This window comes from Camelus ferus, chromosome 22 (assembly GCF_009834535.1).
Source record: "Camelus ferus isolate YT-003-E chromosome 22, BCGSAC_Cfer_1.0, whole genome shotgun sequence".
NCBI classification, from domain to species: Eukaryota; Metazoa; Chordata; class Mammalia; order Artiodactyla; family Camelidae; genus Camelus; species Camelus ferus.
In genome coordinates this window covers 16,011,697-16,034,265 of record NC_045717.1, presented here as the reverse complement: position 1 = coordinate 16,034,265, position 22,569 = coordinate 16,011,697, and the positions used below count along the sequence as shown (strand labels likewise).

At 53.5% G+C, this 22,569-nt stretch overlaps 2 protein-coding genes across 4 annotated transcripts in view; both read right to left on the bottom strand.

Moving 5' to 3' along the window:
* Window positions 1-5,596, bottom strand: part of ELL (elongation factor for RNA polymerase II) — a 67,177-nt gene extending 61,581 nt beyond the window's left edge. The window contains exon 1 of the mRNA XM_032465229.1: window positions 5,429-5,596. Coding sequence (XP_032321120.1) covers window positions 5,429-5,563 — 135 coding nt within the window. The 5' untranslated portion in view covers window positions 5,564-5,596. The remainder of the gene's footprint in view (window positions 1-5,428) is intronic.
* A 7,574-nt stretch (window positions 5,597-13,170) lies between these two features.
* Window positions 13,171-22,228, bottom strand: FKBP8 (FKBP prolyl isomerase 8). 3 transcript variants are annotated; one of them, XM_032465232.1, is made up of 9 exons: window positions 22,121-22,228; window positions 20,439-20,750; window positions 18,019-18,188; window positions 17,782-17,870; window positions 17,271-17,491; window positions 16,495-16,667; window positions 14,732-14,809; window positions 14,102-14,233; window positions 13,171-13,694 (listed from the first exon to the last, which is right to left on the bottom strand). In XM_032465232.1, the coding sequence occupies exons 2-9, from the start codon at window positions 20,722-20,724 to the stop codon at window positions 13,608-13,610; spliced, it is 1,236 nt and encodes a 411-aa protein (XP_032321123.1). In that variant the 5' UTR covers window positions 20,725-20,750; window positions 22,121-22,228; the 3' UTR covers window positions 13,171-13,607. The 3 variants fall into 3 exon arrangements, with proteins under 3 accessions (XP_032321123.1, XP_032321122.1, XP_032321121.1); XM_032465231.1 differs by lacking the exon at window positions 22,121-22,228 and adding an exon at window positions 22,017-22,039 and having other exon boundaries at window positions 17,271-17,488; XM_032465230.1 differs by lacking the exon at window positions 22,121-22,228 and adding an exon at window positions 22,017-22,038.
* Between the last annotated feature and the right edge of the window lie 341 nt (window positions 22,229-22,569).

Here is a 22,569-nt window from a genome sequence, read left to right as displayed (position 1 = left end):
GACCAAGGGGAAAGTCTTCATGACTTTCTTCTCCAGAGAAAAGGCAGAGAGCAGGGGAGCAAGGCCCTACAAATGAAGCACCTAGGGAATGCAAAACCCAAAAACCCAGAATAGATTGCCAGCCTCGGCCCCATGAGATATGTCAAGCAGGGCTGCTGCCATGGAGAAGTGATTTCCCAAAACCAGGGTCTGCTCTGGGCCCATAGCTGCAAAGAACAGAAGAAGCAGGTTTGTTTTTCAAGGACTCCCTAGAGATGTCACAATCCGGGTGTGATGTCAAAACTGCTTCAAGGGTGATGAACTCTGGCCTTGCCAATGAGTCAACAGAGGGTGGGTTTCCAAGAGCTGCCAGCTATTTACACACAATCACCATGGCAAATGGCTACCAGAAACCTAGTCAAGGGTCACACATAGCCTCACTGGCCATCTGCAAAAATGGTCAGCACTTACTCCATGCCCCAGGTTACTCGCCCTCCCTCAGTACCTAAGAGGGACTCACCCCACCCAGAACTATCAAGCACCCACCTTGAAACACACAAGCAAACGGAACCCCTATGTCGTGCTCCTGACACCAGTGAGGACAGCCCACTCCATAAAGCCACTGCTCTTCAGAGGAGGCAGAACTCAGGGCCACACACTGCATTCCAGCCAGATGCCTGGTTCTCGGCTGCATTCCAACTGGGAAACTTCTTCTGGTGACTCAGCCTCCAGAGTTCCCACCAGTTTCCTCACCTGAGAAATGGGAACCACTCCCCACCACAGGGTTGATAGCCAGCAGACAAGATGAAGTAACCTGCACAGCTTAGGCCAACGCTGGCATGCGGAGCACGAGCCACAGGCACTGTTATCATTTGCAGACTGTCTCAGGGGAGGGGCACAGTTCAAAGCCAGCAACTTTAGGAATTTGCATGGCCACTCATGTCACCAACACTCCCAGGAGCCTAGAACACTGGCTCCACAGTGGGTCTCCCTTTCATAGCTGTGTCCCAGTGGCTCAAACTCTCTCCCAACTCAAGAGGCAGACTGGGCCAGTGAGGACAGTCCAAGTGACCTCAGGCAGGCAATGCTGTCCCTCAGAGACTCAATTGCTCTCAGTGCACAGTAGGAACAATGAGCTAGACTTCCTGCCAAGATTGTCAAGATGATGCATGTCTGGACAAAGGGTTTATGAGGGCCTAGCCTGTGGCCAGGAGGGGCAGTGCCACCTATTCCTAAAGACAGCCCGTCTGAAAAGTAGACACGGTTGGCAAGAAGCCCCCTGGCTGGGGCCAAGTGGGTACCCCCTGGACCCCAGGAAGGGAAGACAAACTCATCTCCTAGGACCTCACTTTGGGAGGGGAGCAGCAGCTAAACTGAGGCTCCTCCTGCCACCGGTGCCCAGGTTGACAGCCATAAAGCTAAGCAGCAGGCGAGCAGCCCCCAGTGCGGCTCAAGATCAGTCGTAGAGTATTTGCTGCAGACCTCCCGCCCATACACCCTTCCTGGGACAGAGCCCTGCAGCTGCCTCCACACCTTTACCTGGGCCTCATTCCCTGCCCAAACACCCTCCCCGGTCCCTTGTGTCTCAAAGCCTGTGCATGTTCCATGCCTGGAACCCACACCTCTTCCCCTAACAGGGCCCCTCACCTGGCATCTTCAAGGAGTACCTCCCAATCAGCATCTATTCACATCACCCCATTATATTTCCCTCCTGGCACTGACTGCTGACAAGCTCTTCATGCTGATTTCTGCGCCACCCTGTTCATTATCTGTCTTCTTCCTCTAGAACGTCAGCTCATGACACTGGGAGCCCATCTTGGTCACTTGTAAATGTCCAGTCCCTGAGCAGCGGCCCTGTACAGAACAGGCACTCAATCAGATTCAGGGAGATGTAGAAGCCCAGGCTCCCTGTCACCCACTATCTGTACTCAAACCTCCAGGAGGGAACAGGCCCTGGGTACCAGCACCAAGTGCTGAGAACACAGGAGGGGTCAGGGCTGCATTGAGGGCCACACACGTGCCAACAAAATCCTCACAGCCCCAAGAGAAGAGAAGCTCAGAGAGGGCGAGACATGGGGCCCTCAGAGTCCAGAGAGAAGAACCTGGAGCTGTGAGGAGTCAGGTACTAGGACCCTCAAAGCCCTGAGAGAAGAATCCAGAGCTCAGAGAGGGTTGGGCACTGCGACAGTCACAACCCTTAGGAAAAAAGGATCAGGAGCTGAGAGGGATCAGGTACTGGAATACTCATAAACTCAAAGAGAAGAAGGATTCAGAGCAGGTGCTGGGATCCTTATAGCTCTGAGGAGGAGCTGGACTGGGAGGGGTCAGGCACTGGCCCAAGGCCTCACACAGAGCTGAAATTCAAACCCAGATAGGCCCCAATCCCCAGGTTTACCGGGCCTCAATTTTTCCTGAACAACAATATGCTCCACTCCATCAGAAACTTACAGTCCAGGAGAGGAAAAGGTCACTCAGCAGCAGAGCCCATCAAATCCAACGATGAAATACCCAGGTGGTTGAGGCACGTGCCCCAGGGAAGGTCACTTCCTCCGAGTGTTCAGGGACACTTCTCTGATGCTATCTTGGACAGATGGGTTGTGTTCACACTTCCTCTCTTCTCTCTAGGAAGTAACCCATCACAGAGAAAAGGGAGATCTATGGGAGTAGCTGCCTTGGGATTTACTCGTTTTTATATTCAAGGAGAGACTATACGAAGCTCAAGTCTGGACGGTGGCAGCTGCATATATCGCTGCATCTCTACCCTCCACCACGTTCCAGGCTGCTCACTAGGTCTATACAAAGGCAGCTCAGGCTCCAGACCCCTCTAGAGAGGGAAATGGTAAGGGACTTCTACTTGAGTGACTTCAACAGCTAGGATTACAGGCACCTGGGAGCTACAGAGAAAGCTTTTAAGGAAGCTCCTCTCCGGTCCCCTGCCACATCTGAAATTGTAAAAACCTCCTTGCAATTATAGTTGACCCTTGAACAACATGGCGGTTAGGGACACCGACCACCAAGCAGTCAAAAATCCCGAATAAACTTTACAGTCTGCCCTCCACTTGCAGATGCAACCAATGTGGGTCCCACAGTACTGTGGTATGTTTTCAGTGAAAAAAAATCCACGTATAAATGGACCCGGGCAGTTCAAATCTGTGCTATTCAAGGGGCAACTATAAAAAGTAAAAAAACCCTCTCCACAAGTTGCCATTGGTAAACCATATAACCACGGAGCTAGAGAATAGGAAATCCTAGACACTACTACTGACTGTCGTACATAGGAGATTTTGTTCATATCAATACACTTCTCTGGTCACACAAACAAGTTCTTCAAGTCGTCTTCCCCATGTCTACCACCCAACAGCACTAAGGTGTGCTGAACTGCCCTGATTTCACCTCAGTCCACTACAGTGCCCGTCGGGTGAGATCAAATACGAAACTGCCAAGTAATTTCAATTACCAGCCAGCCTCTGAGAAAAATGAAAGTTTAAGCCCCCTTCCCCCACAAATTCAGTCCAGCCAGCCAAGCTAACAAGAATGGCTTGGAGAAGCTCTTCGAGGGAGCCGATTCCAGCTGATCAACACTGACTACACAGCTGGGCTCTGTGTGGGACGAACTTGCATGTGCAGTTATACCTTCACCCTCACGAGGAAGATCCAGCCTAGGGGATGTAACCAACACCCTACGTTAAAAATAGCAGCGTGACAGCATGAGGTGGACGCACAGGCGGACCTTCCAGACGACTAGATCAAGAAAGGGCAGGCGGCATGGCCAGGAAGGCGGAGCTCCTAACCTACAGTGACCAGGTACCAAGTTCACCTTATTTCCATGACTCATGAGCTCTCCCCCAGCTGTTTCTAGGAAAGCCTGCCTTCCTGTAGAACAAGTCGGAATTGCCCAGGGAAAGACTCCAGGCTGGAATTCCACAAGGCAGGGAGGTTCAAGCTGACCACTGTGCCCTCAACTCCTTCTCCTCCACACCTGCAGTGGCTGCCCAAGCCTCACCTTGGGGGAATCCTTTTGACAAGGTGAGAACTCGCTCTTCCAAACAAAGATGCAGTCCCCGTTCTATGAAGGGGAAACTGAGACACAAGGACAGAAAGAAAACTGCCCCCAAAAGTGGGAAGAAACGCGGGAAGGGTGGACACCGGCAACAAAACAGGGGAAGAAATTCCTGGCTAAGCTAATAGTGCCAAACAAGTCCAGGGCAGGAAGAAAGCCACATTCCTTCCTAGTTAGTCTCTCTCCTCACCCGCCCGAGGCCCCCCCATCCCCAGTATACACATACACACATACACACACAGGGCGTGGCCTCCCTGAACCTGACACCAGACCCCTCCCCCTAACCATCTTCTGACTATGAAGCCCCTACTTTCCAGGCAAGGAGGAAAAAGACTCCCAAACCACTTCCCCTCCAGACCTGACCACTGGGCACCTGCAATTTCTGTCAGAACACAGAAGGAGGGCACCATGACACAAAAGAAATGGGAAGAAGCAGTTTCTGACCATGGCCCCAGATGTGTCCCAAAGTCAGGTCTGAAAGAAGGTGCATAGAAGTGTCTCCCCAACACGCCCCCCGCCTGCCCCGGGGCCAGGTGGCAGAACTGAAACACTTCAAACTTCCCCAGATGGGTCGGCCCCTGAGAAGCTGGAAAGTCAACACTCAGGTGCGATGGCCAGAGCTCCCTTCCAGATGCCCACCAGAGGCTCCCAGCCTAGGAGAAGCACCATGCCAGCAATCCCCCCATACTCACAGCTTATTCCCCCCCAAAACACTCCCACTCCCCAAAGGTGTTCAGTGTCCAAAGGGTCCCCTGGGGAGTTGGGGACAAGCTGTCAGTCAGGTTCTGCCCAAACTCCTGTTCCCAAGAACCAAGAGTGAGCCCAACTCCAGGGACCTCATTGGAAAGCGTCAAAGACGGCCACCAAGGGTAGACACAACCTCCCCAAGAAGACGGAACAGGAGCCCACAGATGCCCCGACAGCGGTGACCCACTGACCCACCCTGCCAGTGACCTAGACGGAAAAGCTGTTCCCCAGGAGTGCAGTCAGTCATCCCTACCAGTCACCCTGCCAAGGAGCCAGACAGAGAAGCCACAAACTCCCCACCTCCAGTGCTAGGACGGCGCTGCTTCCACCCCCTCCCCTGGCCAGGTGAAAAGACCAGTTCCTTCTCAGGTGCCCCGTGGGCCGGGAAAGGCCCCGGACGCCTCCAAGCAACGACACAGACGCACCCTGGACCAGGCGCGCGAGTTCGGCCCCTCTGCCGCCCTGGGCTGCCCGCTAGGGTCGCCTCTTGGCGCCAAGGTTCCCGCCGGCCCAGAGACCCGCGAGCAGCACCTCGGAAGCCGGACCCCACGTCCCCAGGCCAGGTCGCCGCGGCGAGGGGCGCGCGAGGCCGACCTGCGCCCCGAGGTCCCCGACGTCCGCGCCGAGCCCCGCGCCGCTCACCTGGCTGGCGCGGTAGCTCTCGAAGGCCCTCAGGGCACTGTCGGTGAGCTTCACGTGGAACACGGACACCTTGCTGCCGTCGCTCACCCGCCCGCACGACAGCCCGTAGCTCCGATCCTCCTTCAGCGCCGCCATCTTGCGACCATCGCTTCCCCGCCCCCGCCTTCCCGGCTCCAGGGCCGGCGCCGCGCCGGCCACGCCCCACCCTGCCGCCCGCTGACGCGCTGCATTATTCATAAGACGCAGCTGGCCACGCCCTCTCCGGATCCAGCGAGAACCACAATCGCCACCGCACAGCCCGCCGACGTGTTGCATTATTCATGAGACGCGGCTGGCCACGCACCTTGCGGGCCTGATGAGGCCCCTAGTCACCTCCTGGATATCCTACATATTCATAAGGCGTGGATGGCCCCACCTCTCAAGACCCTAGAAGTGTCCACTTCCGCGCCGGACTCCGCCCCGACACGCGCACCCCGTTCAGGCCCCGCCTCAATGTGTATTATTCATGACCCTGACTCAGCCAGGCGCGTCGAAGCCCCGCCCTACCAGCCGCTGACGTGATGTATTATTTATGAGGTCTCTCCAACTCTTCCGTCTTTGGCTTCTGTTGGGCGCCGCAGCGAGGGCGTGGAGGGGACGGGGCCAGAGCAAAACACGTGGGGGGGCGGAACCAGCGGCTGGCTGGGTGAGTGGGCGTGACGATGCAAATAGAGCGCGCGTTGGACGCTGGGTTGTGCTGGCGGGGCTTCCTTAAGGTGGGCCCAGGGCTGTTGGAGGATTGTGGGGGCTGGCAAACTTTGCTCTTGATAAGAGTAGACTTTTAATAGAATAAAATCCTGTATCCCCACGGGCCCTGAGATATGGTGGTTGCCCAGCTCTCCCATCTGAAAAATCATTTCACATATTATAAAATTAACCTATTTAAAGTGTGCAATTCTGAGGCATTTAGTATAGTCACAATGCTGTGCAGCCAGTACTACTATTTAGATCCTAAGCATTTTCATCACTCTTAAAGGAAACTCCGTATCCACTAAGCACCTCAACCCCCCTCCCCTCAGCCCCTAGCGACCACTAGCCTACTTTCTGTATCTATGGATTTGCTTTTCTGGACATTTCATATTAATGGAATCATACAATATGCAACCTTTTGTGACTGGTTTCTTTCACTCAGCATGATCTTTTCAAGGTTAGTCCACATGGTAGCTTGTATCAATGCTTCATTCCTTTTGGCGACTGAATAATATTCCATTGTGTGGATAAACCACATTTTGTTTATCCATTCATCCATCGATGAACTTTTGGTTGTTTCCACTTCTTCACTATTATGAAAAGTGCTTCTGTGAACATTCATGTACATGTCTTTGTGTGGACAGATGTTTTCCCTTCTTTTGAATCTATACCTGGGGGTGAAATTGCTAGGTCATATGGTCATTCTATGTTTAACCTTTTGAGGAACTGCCAAATTGCTTTTCACTGCCATTTTATCAACCTCTTGTTTTACAGGTGGGGAAAATGAGGCTGAAGACCAGCTCTGGCTTGCCCAGACAAGCTCCTCCTGGGATCCTGGGTCTTCTGACCTACAGCAAGCTCTTGAGTTATTTTCTTTCTTGCTTCAATCTTATTGCATATGGTGGTCACAAGATGAAGATTTTGAGGCAAGAAAGGAAAGTGAAGTTCAGAGAACTTCTGTATATCTCTACTCAGGTATCTTGTTAGTTCTGCCCACCACTGCCAGGCCAGCACTACCATCTATTTACCCCCTGACCATGAATTGCTGACCCTAAAAGCAATGCTAAATTCCTTGCAACTTTTCCCCATACCTGTCATTAATATCTCCATTTGAGAAACTGAGGCTCAAAGGGGTGAGGAAGCACGTGGAGGTATTCACCCTGCCAGTGAACGAGCTGCCTGCAACTTTGAATTTGGATCTTTCTGACGTAGAGCCCTCCTGATTACTCGTCACCCTGACTCTGGTACCTAGATTCTATATTTCCTCATTGAACACCACCAGCACAGGATTTAGCATTGAGTAGGTGCTCAGGAAATATGTGTTGAATTAGTAAATGATGTCATTTAATCCTCACAACACAGCTATCAGTACGTTTCATGGATGAGGAGAACAAGACTCAGAGAGTCTGCAAGTTCTCACATGCTGCTGCAGGGATTCCAACTCCTGCCTGAGCATAGAGCCAAAGCTCTGGGATCCTCCACCTTTCACCTGGGGATCAGTTGATCCTACGGGGAAGATGCCAGCACTTGCTCAGAGACATTGACCCAACTACCCACTGTTGTGCCCAACTGTTTATCCAGGAGTTTGGGCCAGGTAAATATTGGAGCAGGCCAGGGCTACCTGCACCCAGAAGGGCCACAGGACAGGAATAGGGTAGCCAGGGAGCAGGTGGTCTAGAGTTAGAGGATGGGGAAGGAACAGCCAGCCAGACTGCTGAATGGAGTAGAACATGGGCAGAGCCAGCTCTGAGTGCTGACCAGCCTGCTGTGTGACATTGGGAAAGGCATTTCCCCTCGCTGAGCCTAAGTAGATTCATCCAAGAAACTGACAACAGTAATAACAACAGTCACCCCACCTTGAATGCTTAAAACACACCAGGCTCCGTACTCAGTGTTTGGTACCCATGACTGACTTTTGGGGTGGATACAGTGGTTTGGACCCATCTGCCAGATGAGGAAACTGAGGGCTTAAAGAAGTTAAGGGAATTAAGAACACTGAAATCATGGGCTACATTGCTTGGTAACAAGCATTTATCCCCTTTACACTTAATGCCCCAGTGGCTCCCAACAAGACCCCAGGAACAATAAAGGAGGAAATCATCAGGCATTGGCATGCCCTCCAAAAGTCTCTAAAAACTAGGTCACCCAAGAAACTGGAAGTCAGTTGATCATCTTGGGGTGGCCTCTCAACACTACTCCACCTAGCAAGCTCACTGCAGAAGTTCTAGCTCTATGACGGGAAGAGTGACCCTAGCTTGACCCTCATCCTGTGTAGCCTTGGATGTGTCTTGCCCTCTCTGTTCCTCACTTTGTTCATCCATTAAATAGGGATGATAACAGCATTTACTCTAGACCAAAGGCAAATGGCATCATTGTGCAAATCGTTATTATTAACGGGTTTACAAGTTTATCTACATAATCCCTTTCTATTAGACATTCATGTTGTTTGCTGTTTGTGGGGTTTTAACTTTTTAATTAATTTTTTAATGGAGGTACAGGGGATTGAACCCAGGACCTCGTGTATGCTAAGCATGTGCTCTACTATTGAGCTATTACCCTCCACCCCACCCCCAAGTTTAAGGGTTTTTAAACCACACTGGGATGACCAGCCACTATTCATTAGTTGGCTATCGCTAATAGCGATTGTTAATATATGTTGGCTTAATACAAGGAACATTTATTATGGCACAGTTTCTGTCAGTCCTAAGTCTGGTATGTTCTAATGGTCCTCTGCTCAGGGTCTCATGAGGCTGTAATAAAAGTGTTGGCTGGGATGTGTCCTCATTCAGAGGATCAAGTGAAGGATCTGTCTCCAAGCTCCTTTAGGTTGTTGGCAGAATTCATTTCTTGGTGGTTGTAGGACTAAGGTCCCCACTTCCTTGCTGTCAGCTGGGGGCCACTCTCAGGCACTGGTCATGTGGCCCCCTCCATCTCAGTAACAGAGACATCTCTCATGTTGAATCTTTTTCATAGTTTAAATCTGACTTTCTTTTCAATCAACCAACAGGGTCAGGCCCACCCAGATGATCCCCATATCTTAAGGTAAGCTGTGCCCAATAACAGCAATCACAGGAACGAGATCCACCCTATTCCCAGTCATGGTATGATGCAGGAGAAATCTCATAAACGCCTTAAAATTTCTGTAGCCCACGGCCCTCGGGGATGCATCTCTACACATCTGTCCCACAACTTCCTGAAAGTTGAGTTACTCGGTCAGGGCAAATGGGCCTTAGGGATTTTGAAGCATACAGTTTGGCAGCAGAGGGAACACGAGGATCTGTGAGAGCACTCAGTTTGGAACTGGTCCCTCTGCATGGCGGAGTGGCCAGCATGCAGCTCCAGGGTCCCATGCCTGTTCCACTGCTCCTTTAGCTGGGCACCTCAGAGCCAGAAAGTCCACCTTTTGGGGCCTCAGGCCTTACTTGTGCAATAGGAAGACTCACAGCCCTTCTCAAGCTTGGGGTAAAGACATCTGTTGTCAGGGAAGCCCCAGGACCACCCTTAGGTTTGATAACTCGCTAGAAGGACTCACAGAACTCAGAAAAGCTGTTACATTTGTGGCTATGGTTGATCACAGTGAAAGGATATGGTCTAAGATCAGCAAAGGGAAAGAGTGAATAAGGCAGAAACCAGGAGAAACCAGGCACAAGTCTCAGGTTGTAGACAGCAACTGGTTTTCCCAGCAACAACTGTAACACACATGGAATATTGCCAACCGGGGAAGCTTACCTAAGGCCTTGCCCAGGGTTTTTATTGGGGAGGAGGGGTCAGTCATGCACATATGGCGGACCACCCACATGACTGAACTCAGTCTCCAGCCCATCCAGAGTTTGAACTGATATCATGTGGCCAAAAGCCCCTACTCTAAATCATATTGTTAGCGTGGAATATCTGATGTGACCCATGGCCTCAGGTAAATAGACACTTATCAGTCAGGACATTCCAAGAACCTACAGGTGACCTCTCAGGTGCTGGTCAAGGGCCAGTCCTTTAAATGTACAGGGTTTGGACAACCCAGGCCTAATGAATTATTTCTTTACTGCTCTATAGGTGGGGGGGGGGGGGCTCCAAATGTCCTCAAGGCTCCAGCAGAAGTACCAGGGAAGGCTTTGACTGGTTGACTGTGGGTCACATGACCGTCTAGAAGCCAATCACTGTAGCCAAGGTGCTGGAATGCTGATTGGTCAGTCCTGGGTTGCAGGCGACTTCTGAAGGCTGGTGGGGAACCAGCCCCATTAGCATGGTAAAGGTGAGTTCCACCAGAAGGAGAAACAGAGGACAGGCATTCAGAGACACTGATGATCCCACACTGGGTGACTCCAGCCAGCACTCACCTCCAGGAAGTTGTCCTTTAAGGATGACATGAGGTGGAAGCATGCAAAGGTCATCCCGTTGAAGTGCTCAGGAGACATAAGTGCTCACATGTAAAGCTCATTCTGCTGTGTTCACTTCCAATTCACGGCCCACTGCAAGTTGCACTCCTTGAGGGAAAGCCCAGGCTGAGTCATCGTCCAAGATGGTACACAGAAGGCACTGGTATGTGCTTTGATATGAAAGAAAAATCTGAACTAGTTGTCCTCTGAACAAAAGATGCACTGTCCAGCCAGCACACCTTTATACATGTTACGCCTGTACCAGGAGCACCCTTTACTATCTGCTAAAGGCCTCCTGTGCCTTTAGGGAAACTTCAATGCCTCTTGTCCTGGATATCCTGGCTCCCCACCTCCACCCTGTTCAGACCATTGAGGATAGAATGTCCAAAAGAATGAACATACTGAAGTTCACGCTCCTGGCCTTGACATTCAAGGTCTTTCTCCTCATCTCCTGGCCTGAAGTTGCAGTGAGGTGCAGAACCAGCTGCCGGGTGGAGCATGGGCTCTGGAGGCAGGCTGACCTGGGCCAAATCCTGCCTATTGCTTCCAGGTAGTGGGACCCTGAGCAGAAGCTGTCTCCTCTCTGGGCCTCAGTTTGCTTAGCCAATAATGGGCACAACCAAAGCAACCTTGGAGAATAGGGGCCAAGGCGGGAGGCACATCCAGCCTGACTCCAGCATTACTAAAAAGCTAGCCTTCAGGGCAGCATGGGACCTGCCAAGGGGACATAGAGATCCTTAGCATGGGGTCAAGCATAGTCAAGAAAAGACTCACACCTGTGGTCAGCTGCCTTTTGACAAAGTTGCCATAGAGACTAACTAGGGAAAGGAAAGTCTTCCCCACAGATGTTTCTGGAACAACTGAATGGCCATATGGAAAAAAATGAACCTCAACCCCAACCTCACACCACACACGAACATTAACTCAAAGTGGATCATAGACCTCAAGGTAAAAGCTAAAGTCATAGGACATTTAAAAGAAAACCTAGAAAATCTCTACACACTGGGCTCAGCAAATATTGAAAAACAGCACATGGAATGGAAGAAAAAAACTGACAAATTGGACTGCATCAAAAAATTGTACACAACATTGTAAAATGACTATAACTCAATAAAAAAAAGTTAAAAAAAATTGTAAACTGGGGGGAAGGGTATAGGTCAAGTGGTAGAGTACATGCTTAGCATACACAAGGTCCCCAGTACCTCCTCCAAAAATAGGTAAACCTAATTACCTCCCCCAAATAAATAAACACATACATACATACATACATAAATGTAAATGTCTCTTTGAAAGACATTAAGAAAATGAAAAGTGAGTCACACCATCTTCACAGTGCCGTGGTGTACCGCGGGCAGCCGGGCCCCACAATGCAGGCCCTCTGGGGCTGCAGAATAATTAAAAAAAAAAAAAAAAAGTGAGTCACGGAGTGGAAAATATATTCACAATGTAACTATCTGACAAAAGATTTATCACCAGAAAATATGGAAAATGGGCACAGAATGAGGCTGCTGTGGGTACCCAGTGGACTAATGCCACTGCCAGCACACAATCAGCGCTGAGGAGTGACAAGAGCAGTGACTCACACCGGCACCGGGAATTTACCCTGCTGGTCACCACTCAGGTCAGCTTCCCAGCCTGAGACTATGAGACTGAGGAAAGGAGTCGTCCTGCCTGAAATGCAGTCCCTTCAAACCTGGCCAACCCACAGTCCCTGCCCCAGCACCTCCCATGGAGACCCCCTCCCATCTGAGGACAAAACAGAAACCCAAGGGGGCTGAACGGTGGAAAAGAGGAGCAGGCTCAAGCCACCTTTAGATCTGTGCCCTGAGAGTAATCCAGGTGGCCTGGAGCAGGCAGGGCAAAGATCCAGGTTCAAGGCCTGACCACCACCTTCTTCTGGGTGGTGGTAGTCAGTGGCTTCCCCTCCAGGACTGTAAGGGGATGGGGGCAGGTCAGACACTTGTGTGGTCTACTTCAGAGATCTCCTTTCCTGGGGGCAGGAGAAAGCAATGAGAAGGGCCTTGGTGCTGGTTGACAAAGGCCCAAACACTGGCTCTGTGTGTCCTGGCTGTGACGGTGGGCAGCATTTGGGGGAGAAGCTCCTACAGCCCCGGGCTATTGGGAAAAGGAGAGCAGATGGAGCTTCTGGAATCAACTCCAAACCCTCCCCACAGCCTGAGGCCCTGCAGAGTCTAGCTCTGCTAACCACTCACCTTTATCAACTTTGAACACACCAGGATCCATCCTGCTCCAGGGCCTGTGCACTGGCTATGCTGCTGCCCAGACATGGGGCTGTCTGCTTGCCCCTGTGGTCACTGCGGGCTCAGCACAGCCCCTAGTTAGGTCCCGTCAGGGTCCTCAATTTCAGATGAGGCAACAAGTCAGGAGAGGTGGGGTAAAGAGCACAGCTGGGTGTGAACTCCCGCAGAGTCTGACTGGGTACCCTGAGCTCATCACCCCACTTCTCCGGGTCTGTTTCCTCCTTGGTAATGAGGGTCTGCTGTGGCCCAAGAGGAGATACCCCTAGCCCTGCCTCAGCCACGTCCACTGTCCTGCGTGACCCTGGATGTGACACAGGCCATCTCCCATCTCTGGCTCAGCCCCAAGCGACGGTGGAAGAAGGCTCCGTAGCCGGCAGGGTGCGGGGTGGGAGGCTTTATTTCACTGTGTGGTGGGGGGACCTGGACAGAGGGCAGCAGGCGGGGCAGGAGGAGTTGGCGCTTGGACAGGGACTGGGTGGGAGAAGGGCTGCCCCCAGGCCTGTTGGGAAGGAGGAACTGAGGCTGGCCCCCAATGAGACCTAACCCAGGGGGGTGGGGGTAGGGGTGGGAATTGGGTCTGGAGGAATGAGGGGCCCCTCGCTCTGGGCTAGACATGGGGCTCGGGCCCTGCCTCACTTTCCCCCTATAGGACTTAGTTCCTCCTGCTCGCTGGGCCATGTGACCCCAAAACCTCACTGCCCCCGCCCCAGAGGAGGGGGATAAGCCAGTTAGGGCAGTGGACAGGGAGCCTGGGGGAGTTAGGGAGCGCAGGGTGGGGTCCACGGTGAGTGGAGGGGATGGCGGCCACCTGGGCAGTCAGTTCCTGGCAGCGATGACCACAGAGAGAGCCACACCCCCCAAGGCGACCGCAGTTGCCCCAAACAGCCACTTCCATGGGATGGACTGTGGATAAAGGAGAGGAAAGAGGCTGCTAGCCAGTAGTCAAGACTGATGTCTTGCGCCTCAGCTAGCAACACAGCCCAAACAGGCCTCCCAGGAAACCACTGACTCACAGTGCCTTGCCTTCTTCTTGGAAAACTCCTACTTGTGCATCAAAACTCAAGTCCCCTCCTCTGGAACACCTCCCCTTTCCCTCTGAAACAGCCATCATTTCCCCACCCTGAGTCCTTCAGATTATGTTTCACCTTCTGCTCTGGCCCTGGTCACTGGGGCTTCTCTGTGCCCCCAGCATGGTCCAGAATGGCCCGGTTCACTAAGACATCAACGTTTACAAAATGAAGAAATTCCCTCTGCCCATAGCCCCTGTCCCTCCTCTGGGAACCTCCCTGTGCCCACTGACCCCAGCTCACCCAGGCACCCTTGCCAGGACATTTGGCAGGCAGCCGGCTGGGGTTGCCTAACATCTTCCGGTACAGGGCGGTCTCCGTGCTCCGCTGGGCCGCATGCTTCTTCACCAGCTTCGAGAGCTCTGCGTGGATCGTCTGTGAGAGGGTAGTGTCTGTGAGAGCAGGTGGCAGCAAAAGCCAACCACCACTGCTAGCAGTCTGTTTTCTGGGGCCTTGGGGTCCTTTGGGGCTGGGACCAATGGGCCATGGGAGTCCTGTCTGCTACTCTCTGGGTATCAGCAAAGTGGGGGCTGCTGTCTCCATCCCCCAGGAAGCCAGCAGATGGGGTGGAAAAAGCAAAGGTGGAGCAAACCTATCCAGGAGAGATGAAGGTTCTGGGAGGAAAGCTGAGGATTCCAGCACTAGCCAGGCTGACGGTGCCCTTGGTCTCTGGGACCCCTGTAGGGGGGTGAACCCAGGCTGCCTATGCAGGAGTCATGAGGGTCTCAGCAAGCTGGCTGGGGCCCTTTAGCCCCCTGCCCAGGTAGAAACACCACAAGGAGAGCCACAGCAAGGATAAAGGGGCAGACCACAGGAGGAACTTCCCAGACAGGCCAGCAGGGCATGTCTCCAGGGTGCCCCCATTCGGCTCACCTTGTTGGAAGGTTCCAGCTTCAGGGCTGCCCTCAGGATGGGGATGGCCTCACTGTACTCGCCTTGCTGGGCCAGCACCTGCCAAAGGAAATGGATAGTTTATCACTCGGGACCCATGCTGGTCCATGTTCTCCTTCAAGAGACCCAGCCCTGCCAGCCCTAACTAGTCCCAAATCTATCTCTGGCAACTGCCCTGAGGGCCCAGTCATCCCGACACTGCTCCCCTGAGCCCTCAGACTACATGAGTGGCCCACCAGGCTCAGTGTCATCTCCCAACCTGCTCCTTCCCCTGAGTGTCTGTCTCATCCTGTTCAAGAGACCCAGGCGCCAATCTCTCCTCCCTCACCACCTTGGTTGGCTGGAGTAGCCAACTGGATGTTTCCAAAGCTCTGGCCACACTGAATGATTCAGAGCCAGGCATGTGACTCAAGCCAGCCAATGAGATCCAGCCTGAACTATGTTGGTACCACTGGGAGGCCAGTTGCTGAGTGGGAAGGATGGAAACCTGGAGCTTTTGGCAGAGCAGGAGGGAGCACCTTGGTCACCCTGAGAGAGAAGCTTGCCTAAGAAACACAAGGCAGACAGAAACGGCATCTGCACAACATTGCTAACACCTGGATCCAGCAGTGCCTGAAGCCAGCTACACTCAACTTGGCAGCTGTCAATTCCTTCTTTTGCTTGAATCTATTTGAGGTTTCCATCACCTTCAACCACCAGATTCAAACATGTCTGAGGTTACATGAGCAGAGTCTCACTCCCCTCAAGAGAATTATAAACCCTTGAAAATAAGAGACAGCATCTTTCTCCTCCTCACATTTTTATGCAGAACTCTATACACAGAAAGTACTTAAAAAATACTGACTGGAGAGAGGCCCTGCTCAGGCCTCTCACAAACACACTAGTGACCCAGCATTTGCTTGCACCTCAGTTTCCTCAGTTCACCGGTAAAAAATGCTGAAAGCACCACCTCTCCCAACAGTGTGATGATGAACAGAGATGGAGCAAAAGCAATTAAGGTCAAGTCCACTCAAGCCACTTACCTTCCACTAGCACCTACTTAGCACCTACTGTGTGCCGAGCCCCATTTGCAGTGAATGAGACATACAAAATCTCTACCTTCTGGAATGGGAGATAGATTGATAGCGACACAGGAAACATGAAGACAGGGCAGGGGGTCATGGTGGAGGTGACAAGGAAGGCTTCCTGAAGAGGCGATATCAGATCAAAGACCTGAAGGAAGTGAGGAAGGGACCCATCGGGGTACCTGGGGTACAGATGTCTCAGGCAGTGGGCACAGCCTATGCAAAAGCACTAGGGTGGGAGCAGACCTGGCCTGGGCAGCAAGCAGTGGGGAAGCTGAGCAGGATGGAAAGGAGCAAGAGTAGAATGGAGGGTGATGGCAGGAGGAAGACCAGATGGCTCAGAGCCTCAAAGGCTGCTGTGAGAACCCAGCTTTTACTATGAGGGAGATGGGAGCCACAGAGTATTATATGCAAGGAACAATTACCAACAGACCAGAGGGCACTGTAGGGGAGTAGAGGGAACCTAAGACCTGGAGATCAAATCTGGTCTCAAGACAATGAATTGCTGTGACCCAGGCCACACCCCTGCAATTGTCTGGGTCTCAGTTTCCCCATCTGTACCCCAGAGTGCTTGGCTGGCTGATGCCTATGCCCTTCTCAAATCTAGGGTTTGGGACCAGCCTCACTGCCCTGGGACGGGGGAGCCAGCCTGCCTGCCTGTTGCCTGTGAGCTGCAGCTACCTTGCCCTTGCGGAAGAGCGCCTTGATGTTGTCGGGCTGGTGCTCGAGCACAAGGCTGCAGGAGCGCAGTGCTGCACGGTAGTGATCCAGCTTCAGCTGTGAGGCTGCCAAGTTGTTCAGACACTTCACCTTCAGCTGCAGGAGCTGCTCCTCCTCCTCAAATGTCATGTCCACTATAGGGGGACAGCATTCAACTGTAGCCCCCATTACCATGCCACCAGCCCCCCACAACCACCCATCGGCAGAGGGACTGTGGGACCCAAGCCAAGGCCCACCCACCCCTCTGCACCTGGTGGTGGAGGAGACTGGGGGAGAGGGTCTCTGAGTGTCCCCGTCATAGGAGATGGGGAGATGGGGTCCAAGCTCCAGTGCTGGGGCCTCCACCACCTACTCTTGGGGAGACCTTAGGCCTCTCTGGCCTATTTCCCCATCTCTAACATGGGCCAAGACCAGCACCATCCTCAGGGCACTCCCAACGAATTTACAAAATGGAGCCCAAGTGAACAAGGGCTTGACAACAGGACACGTGGCTTGACAACAGGACACGTGGATTGACAATGTCTGCAGTCACCCACGTTCAGACACCTACCTCTACCACCTAACATTCCATTCATCTGAGATACACCATAAGGCTGGATATACCTAAAGGCTAGGCATAGATGAACATCTATCCATATTCTGGAATTTTCTGAATCTGGGGCCCTCTGTGGCTTGAGGTTTCTAGCATTAGTGGATGCCTTTGCAGGGGAGGTGGTGGGATTTGACCTGGCATTCACCTTTGGCGCTAGAGGTGATGGCCTTGATGGCGAGGTCGTAGGAGTTGGCAGCCAGCACAAAGTCGGCCCGCTGGTAGTGAGCATTGCCACACTCCCGCTTCCGGTTGGCCAGGGCCACACGCTCCTGCCCCGTGAGCATCTCTAGGTCAGGCCCATCCACGGCAGTCTTCAGGGTCACCTCCAGGCACAGGGCCGCGTGTGGGGGGATGTACGGGCTCCTGCTGGGGGATGAGGTAGGGATGGCACTCAGTGTCTGACTGAATCCCAGACACACTGGGCTGGCTCAGTAGCAGGCAGGAAAGTGCAGGAAAGGGCTATGACCTCTTCCGCAGTAAAATGCAAGTAACTCTTGTCACCCTTGAGGTATGTGACTTGGTGCAAGAGCCCCCCTCCCTGACCCTCAGTTTCCATTTCTATAAAATGTGCAGGCAGATGGGGTGAGATGTGGGAGCAACATGTCCTGCTCACTTCCACACCCCCACAGGGACCCCTGCCGGTAGCAGGTTCTCACCTGCCCTGGGGGCCATAGCAGTACTTGGAGTCAGCAGTGACCATAGCCGTCTCCCCCACGTCCATGAGCGGGACACTGAGATCCAGGGCCTGGGGGGAAGGGGAGGCATGAGAGTTGGGTGGGTCCAGGTGCAGCATTATAGTGCCCAACCCTCCCCAGCATCCTGCCCCCACCAGCCTCCCCTATATCTCACCTTGGCCACCGCCTCAGAACTGCCCAGCTCCCCACCACTCCTACCTGGATGACGTCACAGTCGCCCAGGGTGAACACCAGCTCTGGCTCCTCCTGTACCCGCGTGCCATTCTCCAGCGATGTCTGCAGCTGCACAGTGACCACCTGGCCCTTGGCCGGGCGGCTTGAGCCTGGTGGCCCTGGAACCAGCGTCTTCTTCCTCAATAGCCCGTTCCCTGCCAGGGAGCAGGGACAAGCAGCCTGTCACCGAGCAGTTCCATTAGGCACTTGCCCCCTGGGCACTCCCCCACCCAGCTCTGCCTAACCTGGGGGGGTGGCACAGCACCGGGGCACAAGCTTAGCTTTCAGTGGTCATCCTGCCACTTACTGGGCAGGTAACCACAGGCCTTGGGGCCTCAGTGTCCCTGGCTGGACACTGGGTAAGAAAGGATTGATCTGGGGGTTGACGATGCCGGCCCTGCAGACAGGATCCATGAGCACTGGCTGGACTATTATCTTAATAAGATCAAGGTTCAGCAAGGGCAAAGGGCTGAGAAAAGCCACCCTACCCACCACAATCAGGATGGCAGGGATGCCCAGAAGAGAGACTCTGGAGCTACCCTCTTCTCCCTCCCCTGGCTCCAATCTCAGCTCTGTGACATCTGGACTGATTTATCCAGCCAGGAAACGGGGTGATCAGGGGGTCTCCTGGTGACACCCATCTGCTTAGTTAGCAGAGCACCTGTGATGCCAGGAGTGTGTCCCAACCAAAGCACCACATCACCAAAGGGCCTATAAGCAAAAGTAGCCCCTGATGTTCCCACAGCTGCTGAGGAGATCATTATGTTCCCCTCCGTACCCTCAAGCAATCTTAGGAATGGCCAAATGGCCACAGCCAACAGCTACTGAGTACCAGGCACAAGGCCCCATGCCCTCACAATGCCATTCAAGGAGCCCCCACCACGATGACACCCACTGTCGTCCCATGACAACCACTGGGGCGATAGCTTACACCTGTGGAGAACGTCAGACTGACATCATCCAGCCACCCCTGTTCTGACAACTGCCTGTGTTCTGTAATATTCCACTGGTCTGGAAAATACCACCACAAGTCTGAGTAGACCCCAGTCTAAAGCTTAGGAGCAGGGAGGTATCTATTCATATTCTGGAATATTCTAGAGTGTTCCAAATTTCTGTAACACTCCCCAATTTATACAAGCCCCTGCATCCAGTCTGAGAATTAGTGATCCTAGCAGATGCCAAGGGACCCCTGTGTCTTGAGGTTTCTGGGCACGAATAGTGGATGTGCTGGGAGGAATTCAACCAGGCAGTACCCATCATCCAGCTGAACTCGGGGTAAACCACATCCCCTCTCAAGGCCTCAGCTTCCTTGTCTAGAAGCCTGAATTCTGACCTTAGAAAGTAGCCTGAGCATAACCAAAGAGAGCCAGACTCATGCTCAGGTGGCAGCTTTTAGTATCATTAGAGAAAAGCTTCCCCAACTTTAATATAGCCAAGGAGGCTGTGCAACATTGGGCAACTGCCTTCACCTCTCTGAGCCTCAGTCACTCCATCTGTAAAATGGGGATACGGTAAGAATTACATCATGGGGTTGTTGTGGGAATAAAATAAGATGATGCACAAATCTGGCACAAAACCAGTGCTCAGTAAATATTACCTGGTGTTACTTTTAGGAGTAGCAAAGTGTATATCTGGAGTGCAGGTAAAATCAGTACTAATTCTGTTTCAGTGGTGTCAATATTATCTGATACTACTGCTCCATTAGCATTAATAGTAGTAGTAATGAGGTTTTACTATTATTTGTGTGGACATTAGCATTACGTAGTATATTGGATATAAGAACTATTAGCACCATGTTTACCTTCTAGAGTTACTGTGATGGGGTACATGGTGGGGCATACGTGTAGGTTCTCCTAGTTTGTTGCAGGGCTTCTCTGAGCAATTAGCACCCTACTGAATATGGTGAACCAGACAGAGAGATGAACAAAACGTGGTGTTCCACAGATCCATATGACCTCAGGACACATTTTTCTGGGGGTGGGCACTTGTCAGACAAATGCCAAGAACAGGAGTGGATGCTGGGAGCTGCCAGCACCTGCTGTGCTGGCTGTGTGGCCCTGGGCAGGTGAGTAAACCTCTCTGAGCCCTGTTAGCAGCTTTGGGAAACAGGGAGGATATAGCAAGTCATGTGTGTGTGTGAGTGTGTATGTGTGTGTGTGTGTGTGTGAGAGGGAGAGGGAGGGGGGAGAGAGAGAGAGAAGAAAAGGGTTTATAAACATGAAGTGTCTCAAGTAGTTGCCTGTGGCTGGCAATCACTGTAGGTACCATGTGTTTTACTTCCAACCTACTTCACAACAGAGATGGGGAAATGAGGCTTAGGGGAGGATAGCACCTAGGCCAAGGTCACTCCTGAACCTGAGCTGTCTGGGCCCTGTGGATCAACCCAAGCCACCCCTGCTCCTTACCCAAGATGTCCAGCCACTCGTCCGGGGCCGGGGCCGGCTCAGGCTCAGGCTCCATGGAGGCCAGGAACTCTCGGGCCAAGGCCCCAGGCTGTTCGGCCTCCTCCACTGGGGGCTGCCCCACATCCTCAAGTGGCGGTAGCTCACTCAGGTCCTCCTCTTCCTCCTCCTCGCCCTCTGCGTCTTCCACCCCGTCCAGTACCTCGAAGTCCTCAAGTGGTGGGACCCCAGCAGGTGGCGGGGCAATGGGCTCAGGGCCCACAGCAGAGGGCTCAGCACAGGATGCCATGCTGCTAGGGGGGACGGGAATTGGCCCTGGTGGGGGGAATGGATAGGGTAAGACTCCCGCCAGACCCCTCAAATTCTCCTCTGAATCCCTTCCCCACACTGCCAATCATTTGCTGTGAGACTCAGGGCCTCCAGGCCTCAGTTTCCTCATCTATACAGTGTCGAACAACAATCCTGGTTTGTCCAAAGGAAGAACAACCCACTCATCAAGCTCTGGGTATCACACTCAAACAGTGTTACTGATTACTAGAGTTAATTATTATTTAATCTTTATAAACACTCTAGAAAGTAGGGAACATCCCCCTGCAGAAAAGGAAATTGAGGCCCAGAGGGGCAAAGTCATTTGCCCAAGGTCAAGAAGCAAGCCAACCACAGGGAGCAGGATATGAACCTAGAGTTTTATCTGGTTAAATACCCAGAGCAGGTGCTGGGATTTTTTTTCAGGGGGACAACCCCTGAGGTCTTGGGGAGGCTATTTTTAGAGCCCAAGGGATAAATAATTGAATCTTTACCATGTGTCCCCCACCTCCAGTTGTCCCTTCTCCTAAGGGGAGCCACCTAGAAACCCCAAGCCTTCCCTTCCATACACTGAACCTAATACCACCCCTTAATACCAGGGACCTTGACACAAACCATTCCCTGGGCCCTTTCTCCTCTCCTTAGACCTTCTTACCACCCTCTCAAAGTAGCCTTTGAAGTGGTCGAGACCCCCGCAGCTTCTTCCTTGGACCATTAAGAACTGTCCCCCACCCCTAGACCCCAAGCTCTGGAGGTCGTAGGGCCATCATTTCTAACCCACAGCATCCCCTCTCTAACTCTCACCTGCCCACTCCTTCCAGGCTCAGGTCCCATTTTCTGAGACCCTCCCAGCCCCCACCCCCACAATCCCCTGCGCCCGCGTAAATCGCCCTCCCCCCACCACAACCACCGCCCCCAGCTAGGGCCAGCTACCCCCACAGCCGTTCCGTCGCCCCTAAACACCCCGATGTCCCCAGACGCCCCCCTCCTGATCCCATAACACTTTACACTCTCCAGACGCCCCCTGCCCCGGCCTAGCAGTCCATCAATCTCCCACCCAAGTCCCCAACGCCCCACGCCTGTTTGACGCCACCAGTCTGGGGCTCCCGACCCCCCGCACCCCTCGGGCGCCCCTGGCCCTACAAGTCTCCGCTAGCAACCCCCCCCCACCCGCTGCCCTTGGCCCTCCGTGGCCCCCACCCCAGGCCGCCCCCACCCGCTCCGGCACTCCGACCCCCCGCGCCCCCCCAGCTCGCCTCCCCCGCGGCCCTTCACCCCGCCTGTCGGCCTCAGCCCCCGCCGCGCCGGCCCCCGGACCAGCCGAGGCCCGGGTAGCGCTCCAGGCCGGCGCGGCCCCGCCGGCGCCCCGGGACACGTGCCTCCAGCTCCGGGACCCCCGCTTGGGGTCCTGCGCCCCCCTCCCCGCCCCCAGCCGCGGCCGCCGCGCCTCGGGAACCAGACTCTGTCGCCCAGCCCCGCCCTCACAGCGCCCATTGGCCGCGACCTCCGTGATTGCAGCATTCATTGGTCCGCGCGCACGTCCGTCTCAGGCGCAGGTACCGCCCCCTTCCTGCTTGTATCCGTGGGGCGTTCTTAAAGGGGCAGAGGCCGCCGCGCCACCCCCGGGCGGGGGAGGGGCAGGGGCCTCTAGAGCCGAGCCAGTTCGCGGGTCAGCGCCGCGCATCTTGGCCAGACTCATGCTCCTGTCTGAGCTTCATTCTGTTCATCTGCGAAATGGGAATAGACACCGCTATCCACACACTCTCACCTTGGGGGCTGTTGGGAGGACAGCACTAAATGGTATTTCATTAAGGAGCTCAGGCTGGAC

What these genes read in the sequence shown, in the direction of transcription:
- FKBP8 (XM_032465232.1), bottom strand. Translation starts at nt 20,724, where the DNA reads ATGGCATCCTGTGCTGAGCCCTCTGCTGTGGGCCCTGAGCCCATTGCC. An exon ending in CGAGTGGCTGGACATCTTGG is followed by an intron (nt 18,189 to 20,438) that starts GTAAGGAGCAGG and finishes GCTCCCTGGCAG; the next exon opens with GGAACGGGCTATTGAGGAAG. An exon ending in AGCTGGAACCTTCCAACAAG is followed by an intron (nt 14,234 to 14,731) that starts GTGAGCCGAATG and finishes ACCCTCTCACAG; the next exon opens with ACGATCCACGCAGAGCTCTC.